The sequence below is a fragment of the Cherax quadricarinatus genome, chromosome 16, assembly GCF_038502225.1.
Source record: "Cherax quadricarinatus isolate ZL_2023a chromosome 16, ASM3850222v1, whole genome shotgun sequence".
NCBI lineage: Eukaryota > Metazoa > Arthropoda > Malacostraca > Decapoda > Parastacidae > Cherax > Cherax quadricarinatus.
Window position 1 is genome coordinate 51,720,820 of NC_091307.1, and position 11,542 is coordinate 51,732,361.

At 42.6% G+C, this 11,542-nt stretch overlaps 1 protein-coding gene across 1 annotated transcript in view; it reads right to left on the reverse strand.

The window, feature by feature from the left end:
* Positions 1-1,226: 1,226 nt before the first annotated feature.
* The window catches only part of LOC128688821 (uncharacterized), a 111,624-nt gene continuing 101,308 nt past the window's right edge, over positions 1,227-11,542 (reverse strand). Inside the window, exons 3-5 of the mRNA XM_070085573.1 lie at positions 5,397-5,530; positions 1,851-2,088; positions 1,227-1,436 (exon numbers count right to left, since the gene is read on the reverse strand). Of these exons, the coding sequence (XP_069941674.1) occupies positions 1,363-1,436; positions 1,851-2,088; positions 5,397-5,530 (446 nt within the window). The 3' untranslated portion in view covers positions 1,227-1,362. The remainder of the gene's footprint in view (positions 1,437-1,850; positions 2,089-5,396; positions 5,531-11,542) is intronic.

Genomic DNA, 11,542 nt, shown 5'->3' on the forward strand with positions numbered 1-11,542 from the left:
TACGAAGGTCAGCCCCTAAGATAGCCTACCCTCGAGTGGTGAGGGGACACAGGACCCAAGGCAAAGATCGGCCGGATTTTAAAAAACCACACGGGCTACCGGATGGTCAAAATGCCTTGTGTTAACTCGCCACAGGCGAAGTTGCCGAAAAAGAAGATAGGAAAGTCAGAACGATAGCAATGTATGTAGTATGTTAGTGTGTGGACCAGTGTAGTTTGTGTGAGAGGAGGATGGGGAAGGATGGGGGGATGGGGAAGAGAGGGGTGAACAAGCAAGCAAGTCACCGTCTTACCCTCTTGATGGGATGGGGCTCGAAGTGACTGCCAGCAAGTTTCCTCTCAGCTCTGGTCAAGATCAACTCAGGATAACCCAAGAAAAATCTCGAGTAAGAGTGTTCAGAGTTGCTCTGCTCGAGAATTACTCAGGATAACTGAAGAGCAGGAACGACGACGTCTTCTCTCCACGGCGGCTGGACGGCTGAGATACTTCGTAGTATTAAACTTGCATAATTACTGATGAATATTAAACATTATTATTAATTTATCGATATTTCAGTAAAATAGGAAGCATGTGAAGGATATAAATGAAACGAAAAGAAAATATGTTACACTCATTTAACTTACATTACAATATATCAAAATGGGGGAAGAACGTTTTCGAGAAAAATATTATGCGTAAATACTGTAGAATGAACCATCAGCATCTAGACATTGTAGATGGACACTGAGCAGGCCAGAAGAGTCTGTGTTTTCAGGGAATCCACTCGTCGTTATAAACAACTAACCCATAATATAGAGAGAATATAAAAAACAGTGTTTCAGTTCATCCTGAGTCAGGAGTGATCAAAACGCTGTCTATAATTTTCTCTTACTGAAGTGGCTTAGCTGTGAATTGTTCCAGCCAAGGTTGTGCGGCTACTCCGTCTTGTTATGTCATTCAGAAACACCAGTGGGATGTTTAACATGATACACAACAGGAAGATCTCTTACTAGATGTGGAAAATATTACTTGAATATATGTGTATAATAGTCACAATAACTTCATTTAATTCATCTTGATGATAATATAGAGAGTAAGAACAAACATAAAGTATAGAAAATAGGCTAACACTTCTCTGACGATGGACTCCGGGAAATACTGTTGAATGTTTTTATATATATGTAAGTGTATGAATTTGCTTTCAAAGTCCTATATAGAAATCACAAAACACTGGTATCGTCTGCCCCGTAAACACTTCGATGTTCGTTCATCTACTGCACCTTAGGCCACTTGCATATGTTGTCATGTGGAGTCTAGCAAACACGCACTAATTTCCCAGCGGCTCCACGCCACTGAGTAACAAATGGCTGGCAGTTAAAATCCCTAATGTGTAAGTAGCAAGAGAAGCAGACACGAAACCACTAAAAAAAACACATTGGAGGTTATCCCTGGAACTCCTGGAAGGATGAAAGAAAACAAGTGAAATTTGTCTTCTGATTCTTCAATGTTGGTACTGAAATAATTTTCATCAGCAATATAATACACAAAAGCCTATGGTGTTCAACTTGCATTAGATATTGTTATCTAATACCCGACCACCGATCACACTAGAAAATGGTTGTTGTCATGAGGTGAAACTATGGTGAGCCTACCAGTAGCTCATGCTACCAGTAGCTCATGCTACCAATAGCTCATGCTACCCACTGCCCAACTTGTCCTTTTTCTAGTTTATCGAGGCTTATATTAAGTCAGATAACTTTATTCTAACATGCCCAAGCTCTACTAACAGTCCTACTTATAACAGTTGGCCTTAGAGAACTTAGTCTAATCTAAAGTACTAGGTGCAATCTAGGCCAAGTCTGACCACCCACCTAGGCCTGTGGCTGCTCGGTCCACCATGATAGAGGCGTGGAAAGGCACGTCAGCGTGGACTGAGGCCTCGGTGCTCTTAAAGTAGAGGTTGAAGATGGATGCTGTGCACTTGATGGAGATGCTGCCTCGGCGCAGCAGTCTTGGCCGTAGAGGAAAGCGCAGACCTAGTATCGCGGTCTCCAGACCTGTCTCTGGGTCTTCCAGGGGCGGGTAAGTAATCAACCAGCTCGGGTCTGCCTGACGGAGCAGAGAGACGAATTATTGCATGGTAAAAAGCTGAGGAATCGGAAATAAAAATTAAAAGTGTGTAAATGTTAAAGTTAAATTTACTAAGACTTGATGATACAAAATTATTATTTCTCTTTGCAGGAAGACTGAAGGGTTTATACACTCAATAAAGGAGTCTATACATACAAATGAGATATAGTTTATTAACGTCATTGTCACTACAAAACAAACTACAGAATATTCAGCTTATTTCTGAGCAACTCATAATCAAGCTTGTAGATTCTTAACATAGAATGAAGCGGGTATAAATGTTAGATTATGAGGTAAACAAACTGATGACCAAAAATATAATTCATTAATAATTAATTAGCCTTTGTTAAGCTACCTATAATGCGAAAATTGTTTCCTGTGGGTAAGATCAAAGCTAGAATGGTAATCAAAACTCAGGTTTAAATAGAACATTCGTCTGATTTTACAGCAAGTTGTTCCAACGAGAATTGCACATGTTAAATTTTGAACTGTGTTAATACTGGTTCACTAAATGTTCTGAAGAGATTCGATCAGGCCCAAGAGTTTATGAGGAGCTCTTGGCTTTTGCAAAGAGGCTTACTGATAGCCTTTTATAAATATTAGTCGTGTTTGGAAAGTTAGCCAACTGGCGTCCCCGAACCTATACCTATACACATTAGAGGTACATAATTGTTGATGCTGGATGATATTAACAAACCAAGGTTCAAGTCCACAAGATGCCTTATAGTAAGGTGAGACATCACACTTTAACAATGCCCTGAAATTCGAGTGAGGAAGTGGAATTAATATAATAATTATTTTTCAGAACCAATGCACGATTGTGTTGAGGTACAGATAATGGATTGCTACCTGGCTACTCTGTGTATGTGTTCACGTTACTCACTGCTTGCACAAGTTGGGCTCCCCTACCTTACCTCTCTCATTACATTATAAAACTAGATGTGGTTTGTTTGTGGAGTATCTTACTAAGCCCAGCCCCCTAGACTTCACTTTACATAAAAAAATAGTGAAGAGTGAGGCATAAATGTCAGATACAGATAATTTCAGAATTAAAGATCTGGGGTCAATCCGAAGAGGCATCTACAAGTTATTGCATGAAAATATTCTAATATCCTTAACAAAACTGGCAAATTAACACCTACATAACCAATATGACCTTCCTACCAGGATACACCAGCTTTGAAAGCTTAAATGTCAATTAGACGAGAAATGCTATTGTGTCCTTACAACTACCAGTCTCCCAGCATACAGCAGCTTCAGAATTTTGGGTTGTTCAGAAGTTACATTCTCAAGTTATCAGTGATGAAGGTTTGAAGTCAACTGGATAAGGCATTCACAAATTATCACATGAAAACCAGTATTTTAAGTTCTTCAATAAAAGTCCATTATAAATCCAAATCTTTCTGTAAGTAAGCTGCACCAGCATTAAAACCCGAAACTGATCACAAGTCATTCTCCAGTTATCGCCCTAATTTTTTTTTTCAATATAACTGGTAAATTAAAAGTGGCCCAACCCAAAAACAACGGAAAGAAGTTCAATGGAAAAAATTACTCTAGAGTTAAAAGTCTGAAGCCAACAAGAAGATACATTCTTCAGTTATTACACAGAATATAGTGTCTCAAAGTTTATTAACTGCGTTACAAAAACAGCCAAAACCCAATGATACCGTCATTTTTATAAGGTGCGTAAGGTATCAGTGACTGATACCACTATGCAGAGGCAGACTCAAACTTAACACCTACACTTTCCTCCAACAACAATTCAAATATCTACTAAGTTGGACACAGCAGTGTCAAGCTGAAATCCAACCAGCTTATCGCACTCTTAACAAAATCGGAAATAGTCTACATAAAAATTTACTATAGGACATCTGCACTTGCTAATAGTTTAATGCTTTCTTCCCAAGCTATAACTTCCCCGGCACTAAAAACTTAAATATGATTGGATGAAGCGTTTTTAAGTTATAAACAATAATTTAGGAGGATGAAACGAACGCAGAACCTGAGTCTTGAATAAACTTGAATAAATCCGAAGGAAAATGATATTTAAGGGATCACTAAACTCGTGTATCTTATATTTCTCTTTTTTCTTATTTATATTGTATTTGAAATTTTTTATAACGCAACATGAATATTAATTGAATTTGATAATTTTTTAGAAACTTAAACTTTACATACCCATGAGAAAGCACACACTGGCACCTACCTACCCACTGGCACCTACCTACCCACTGCCGAGCGATCCTAAGCTTCCTCTGTATAAGATACATCTGGGTTGAAGGTTTGATACTTATATGATAAGGCACTGACAAATCCTTAACTGGGATACCTAATGATATTTAACGTTCTATTGAAAGAAAGAATTTTCGGGGGCATCATGTAGACGTCTTCCAGCTTTCACAAGACGAAGGTAAACAAGATATATATCTTTAATTGGACAATTGAATGTATTGAAATAAATCAGTTATTATCTTGAGTCAAGAATTATAATATCCCCAACGTTGCAACAAATAACTTCTGAGTTTCTTCGATGTCGTTCGTAGTCACTACAAGATTCATCATTGTTGAGAGAGGAAACTAGTAACGGAGTAACTGGATCCTACCAAGTATATGATCTACCAGTAATAACAGAACTAGTTTCTTTATATGTTGGAAGATCTGTCAATGTTTGTAGAATAATGTACAACAACTTGGAAGAACTAGCTTATAAGTTATTATTCGATGTCCATTAACATGTATTATATCTCGAGGTGGGGTCTTTGTCCCTATAATGATACACGAACATTATTTTTATAGGCGTGACTAGTTATTTTGGTGCCTATGTTTTTATCACACATTATTTGGATAATATATAATGATTTTTACACCGTCAGAGGTGTTGCCTTACTTCACCTCCTTTCAAAGGTTATCCTCTTTTAATGTACAATATTACCACTACCACCTCTCAGAATGCAATCAAAACAGTCTGTTAACACTCAGGTAACAATTCACTGCTAAGTAAGGAACAGCAACAGCTATGAGAACACGTGCCCAGCAAAACACTGTCAAAGAATGTAAGACGTGCCTGGTAATTATCGACAAAAGGTGTGAGGACACGTGCCTTCAAGAACATCTGCAACAGGTGAAAGGAAACGTGCCTAGGTATGTGCAGACTTAAGTGTCCACTTACTTCCACCATTTATTCATCCAACAGCTTTCAATTTTTTACCACTCTACAACTAAATAGATACTTCCTATCATAAACATGAGTCTTCTTTCTTTGAAGTCTGTAATTAGAGTTTAATTACCAGTTCCTGGTTGACGTAGAACGTAAGAGAAGCTGGAGGCTGGGACCGTGGAGAAGAACAGTTAAGCATCACGTCTTCGTGCAGCTGGTGAGTGAAGCCAGCACCTCTGATGCTTGGGTCTTCTTCTGGCAGTGCTGTTGTGCAACACCACCCAAGATAAATAAACAACAAGGATAACACCATCATAAAACAAATTACACTATTTACTTTGTTAAGTTTTCCTTGGTTACAGCTGCGGTTCTAGGCACCAGTGAATGCCTGTAATAATCTGGTGCACAATGCATTTATTTATACATCAATAATTATTTGTCAAAAACGTAGATATGACCAGATTATAAACGTGATGATCGTTAGTGAAAGTGAAGCAATATAAAAAAAAATAAGTGCGAAAATAGTAGACAGAAAATGTATGGAATGATATAAGTTATTGCATGAGTAACATCGAAGATTAGAAAAAGATTAAAAATGTTGAATAGCATCAGGACATAAAACAAGAGAATATGTGATATTGAACTGACTTAGAGTTTATATAGTGTGACTCAGGATACGTCTCACTTTCCCAATATTTTCCCTAATTCCTAAGTGATGGATTTATAAGATATTTTGTATTGAATATAATTGTCATTAAAATATTGCTTTATTACTTAGTATAATTTAGCAGATGATTTATTAGCTAAATCGTTCGAGTCCTGATGTGTACTCACCTAGTTGTACTCACCTAGTTGAGGTTGCAGGGGACGAGTCCAAGCTCCTGGCCCCGCCTCTTCACTGGTCGCTACTAGGTCACTCTCCCTGAACCATGAGCTTTATCGTACCTCTGCTTAAAGCTATGTATGGATCCTGCCTCCACTACATCGCTTCCCAAACTATTCCACTTACTGACTACTCTGTGGCTGAAGAAATACTTCCTAACATCCCTGTGATTCATCTGTGTCTTCAACTTCCAACTGTGTCCCCTTGTTGTTGTGTCCCATCTCTGGAACATCCTGTCTTTGTCCACTTTGTCAATTCCTCTCAGTATTTTGTAAGTCGTTATCATGTCCCCCCTATCTCTCCTCTCCTCCAGTGTCGTCAGGTTGATTTCCCTTAACCTCTCCTCATAGGACATACCTCTTAACTCTGGGACTAGTCTTGTTGCAAACTTTTGCACTTTCTCTAGTTTCTTTACGTGCTTGGCTAGGTGTGGGTTCCAAACTGGTGCCGCATACTCTAATATGGGCCTAACGTACACGGTGTACAGGGTCCTGAACGATTCCTTATTAAGATGTCGGAATGCTGTTCTGAGGTTTGCCAGGCGCCCATATGCTGCGGAAGTTATTTGGTTGATGTGCGCTTCAGGAGACGTGCCTGGTGTTATACTCACCCCAAGATCTTTTTCCTTGAGTGATGTTTGTAGTCTCTGGCCCCCTAGACTGTACTCCGTCTGCGGTCTTCTTTGCCCTTCCCCAATCCTCATGACTTTGCATTTGGTGGGATTGAACTCCAGGAGCCAGTTGCTGGACCAGGTCTGCAGCCTGTCCAGATCCCTTTGTAGTTCTGCCTGGTCTTCGATCGAATGAATTCTTCTCATCAACTTCACGTCATCTGCAAACAGGAACACTTCGGAGTCTATTCCTTCCGTCATGTCTTTCACAAATACCAGAAACAGCACTGGTCCTAGGACTGACCCCTGTGGGACCCCGCTGGTCACAGGTGCCCACCCTGACACCTCGCCACGTACCATGACTCGTTGCTGTCTTCCTGACAAGTATTCCCTGATCCATTGTAGTGCCTTCCCTGTTATCCCTGCTTGATCCTCCAGTTTTTGCACTAATCTCTTGTGTGGAACTGTGTCAAACGCCTTCTTGCAGTCCAAGAAAATGCAATCCACCCATCTCTCTCTCTCTCTCTCTCTTGTCTTACTGCTGTCACCATGTCATAGAACTCCAGTAGGTTTGTGACAGAATTTCCCGTACCTGAAACCATGTTGGCTGCTGTTGATGAGATCATTCCTTTCTAGGTGCTCCACCACTCTTCTCCTGATAATCTTCTCCATGACTTTGCATACTATGCATGTCAGTGACACTGGTCTGTAGTTTAGTGCTTCATGTCTGTCTCCTCTTTTAAAGATTGGGACTACATTTGCTGTCTTCCATGCCTCAGGCAATCTCTCTGTTTCGATAGATGAATTGAATATTGTTGTTAGGGGTACACATAGCGCCTCTGTGCTATGTGTACCCCGGCCCCATTGCCTTTGAGGTATCTAGCTCACTCAGAAGCCTCTTCACTTCTTCCTCGCTTGTGTGTACTGTGTCCAGCACTTGGTGGTGTGCCCCACCTCTCCGTCTTTCTGGAGCCCCTTCTGTCTCCTCTGTGAACACTTCTTTGAATCTCTTGTTGAGTTCCTCACATACTTCACGGTTATTTCTTGTTGTCTCTCCTCCTTCCTTCCTTAGCCAGATTACCTGGTCCTTGACTGTTGTTTTCCTCCTGATGTGGCTGTATAACAGTTTCGGGTCAGATTTGGCTTTCGCTGCTATGTTGTTTTCATAATGTCGTTGGGCCTCCCTTCTTATATGTGCATATTCATTTCTGGTTCTACGACTGCTCTCCTTATTCTCCTGGGTCCTTTGCCTTCTATATTTCTTCCATTCCCTAGCACATTTGGTTTTGCCTCCCTGCACCTTTGGGTGAACCATGGGCTCGTCCTGGCTTTTTCATTATTCCTGTTACCCTTGGGTACAAACCTCTCCTCAGTCTCCTTGCACATTGTTACTACATATTCCATCATCTCACTAACTGGCTTCCCTGCCAGTTCTCTGTCCCACTGAACCCCGTGCAGGAAGTTCCTCATTCCCGTGTAGTCCCCTCTCTCGTAACTTGACTTCATCCGTCCTGGACTTCCTGCTTCCCCCTCCACTTGTAGCTCTACTGTGTATTCGAAGCTTAAAACCACATGATCGCTGGCCCCAAGGGGTCTTTCATATGTGATGTCATCAATATCTGCACTACTCAAGGTGAATACTAAGTCCAGTCTTGCTGGTTCATCTTCTCCTCTCTCTCTTGTAGTGTCCCTTACGTGTTGGTACATGAAGTTTTCCAGTACCACCTCCATCATCTTAGCCGTCCATGCATTTTGGCCCCCATGTGGCTCCAAGTTCTCCCAATCGATCTCCTTGTGGTTAAAGTCACCCATGATCAGGAGCTTTGCCCTGCATGCATGAGCTCTTCTGGCCACTGCAGCCAGTGTGTCAACCATCGCTCTATTCCATCGATGTTTGATCAGCAATGCCACTCCTCCAACCCCCCCTGTTCCTTCTGTCTTTTCTCAGGATCTGGTATCCCGCTGGAAAGATGGCATCTGTTATCATACCTGTAAGCTTGGTTTCTGTGATCGCTATGATGTCTGGTGATGCCTCTTTGACTCTTTCGTGCCACTCCTCCCACTTGTTTGTTATTCCATCAGCATTTGTGTACCATACCTTCAGTTTCCATTCCAACACTGTGGTTTGAGGGGCCTGTGGGGGTGGGGGACCTGGTAGCTTACTGTGGGAGTCTATAGTTGGGGGTTGGGTGGAAGCTGTGGGTATGGATTGTATTGTGTGTTGGGATGGTGTCATAGGTTGTGGGGTTCTGAGGATAGTTGTGTGTGTGCTTGCCCTTGCTGCTCTGTTCTGCCCTGACTGACCTCTGCTGGTTCCATCCTTGTCTCCTTTCCTAGCTCCTTTCACTTTTTTGTCCTCTCCCTCATCTGCTTTCTCTCTGTTTGTGTTCTGTCTCTGTCTAAGAACACCTTCTTGTACTCTTCCAAACTTTTCAACCGTGGTTTCTCTTGGAGGATCCTGTTCTGCACTGTTTCTGTCCTGAGAATCAGCTTGATCGGTCGGTTTCTCCCCTTCAAGTACCCCCCTATTCTCTGAAAATTTACAATCTCATCCATGTCTTCTCCCCCTATTTCCGTGATGATTTTCTCAATCTCCTTTCTTTCTTCCTGCCGTCTTTCAGTGTGTGTCCTTTCCTCTCTCTCCCGAAGCCCATGGATAATCACTGATTTTGCCCTTTCCTCCTCCCATTGCCTCTTCCTCTGTGACTCTGGTTCCTGTCTGTATGTGGTCATTTTCTCCCTTGATTTTTCCAGTGGCTCTTGGTAGCATGGTTGTGCCTCAGCATTCGACCTATCTCCCTCTCCATCTGCACCCATCTGCTCTTCCCTTCCACTCCCTGGCCCTTCTTTGCAGGCTGATATGACCTTAGCATAATTCATATCTCCTTCCTTCCTGTTCAGCCTCTCATCATCGTATGGTGTGTCTTCTCTGGTCACTACCCCTGAGACTTGCTTCAGCCTGTTTACCTCAAATTCTAGGACCTTTACCCTGGCTACTGCAGTTTCGACTTGTGCCTCCCAATTCTTCGTCTCCTTCTCCAACCTCTTTTCCCATTTCACAGAGAGCTCTTTCTCCATTTTTTCAGAAAGCTCTCCTAATTTTCTCTCCCATTCTTGCTCTATCCTTTTCCACTGTTCCTCCATCCATTCCTCCCTACCAGTACCATTGTCATCTGATCCCTGATTCCTGCGAGTCCCAACCATTTTTTTTTTAATGAAAGAGAGAGAGAAAGAGAAAAAGAAAAAGGGGAGAGAGTGAGAGATAGGGAGAGAGAGAAGGGGAGCCTAGAAGGAGGGGAAAAGAAGGGAAAAAGGGGGAGAAAGTGAGAGAGGGAAAAGGTAAGAGAGAGGGGGGAGTGACAAGGGAAGAGAGAGAGAGAGAAAAGAAGAGGAAGAGAGAGAGTAAGAGAGGAAGAGAGGAAGAGAGAGAGGGAGAGGGAGAGAGAGAGGAAGAGAGAGAGAAAGAGTGAAAGGAAGAGAGAAAGAGTGAAAGGAAGAGAGAGAGAAAGAGTGAAAGGAAGAGAGAGAGGATGAGAGAGAGGATGAGAAAAAGGGGGAGAGAGAGAGAGAGAGAGAGAGAGAGAGAGAGAGAGAGAGAGAGAGAGAGAGAGAGAGAGAGAGAGAGAGAGAGAGAGAGAGTTAGAGAGAGAGAGAGAGAGAGAGAGAGGAAGAGAGAGGAGAGGAGATGGGGGGGGGGAAAGGAAGGGTTATAGGGTCACTTCACAGGAAGGTGTAAAATCCTGTATATGTATGTGTGTGTGTCTCTATATATGTGTGTGTGTGTGTGTGTGTGTGTGTGTGTGTGTGTGTGTGTGTGTGTGTGTGTGTGTGTGTGTGTGTGTGTGTGTGTGTGTGTGTGTGTGTGTGTGTGTGTGCTACAGTTATTCAAGTGCCTAACAACAGTGCTGTTCTCCCCAAGTGTGCATGCATATGTTTATGTAAACATATGCACGCCACTGCAGCCAGTGTGTCAACCATCGCTCTATTGCTCTCGTCATACTCTTGCCTTGGCCTCCTGCTGTTCTGTGGTGGGTTATACATCACTGCAATTATCACCGTGGAACCACCAGAGTGAAGCGTTCCCGCTATGTAATCACTTTCTTCTCTGCTGTCTCCTCTCTCCAGCTCATCAAAATTCCATCGGTGTTTGATCAGCAAATGCCACTCCTCCACCCCCCCTGTTCCTTCTGTCTTTTCTCAGGATCTGGTATCCCGCTGGAAAGATGGCATCTGTTATCATACCTGTAAGCTTGGTTTCTGTGATCGCTATGAGGTCTGGTGATGCCTCTTTGACTCTTTCGTGCCACTCCTCCCACTTGTTTGTTATTCCATCAGCGTTTGTGTACCATACCTTCAGTTTCCATTCCAACACTGTGGTTTGGGGGGCCTGTGGGGGTGGGGGACCTGGTAGCTTACTGTGGGATTCTATAGTTGGGGGTTGGGTGGAAGCTGTGGGTATGGATTGTACTGTGTGTTGGGATGGTGTGATAGGTTGTGGGGTTCTGAGGATAGTTGTGTGTGTGCTTGCCCTTGCTGCTCTGTTCTGATAAGACTGACCTCTGCTGGTTCCATCCTTGTCTCCTTTCCTAGCTCCTTTCGCTTTTTTATCCTCTCCCTCAGCTGCTTTCTCTCTGTTTGTGTTCTGTCTCTGTCTAGGAACACCTTCTTGTACTCTTCCGAGCTTTTCAACCGTGGTTTCTCTTGGAGGATCCTGTTCCGCACTGTTTCTGTCCTGAGAATCAGCTTGATCGGTCGGTTTCTCCCTTCAAGTACCCCCCTATTC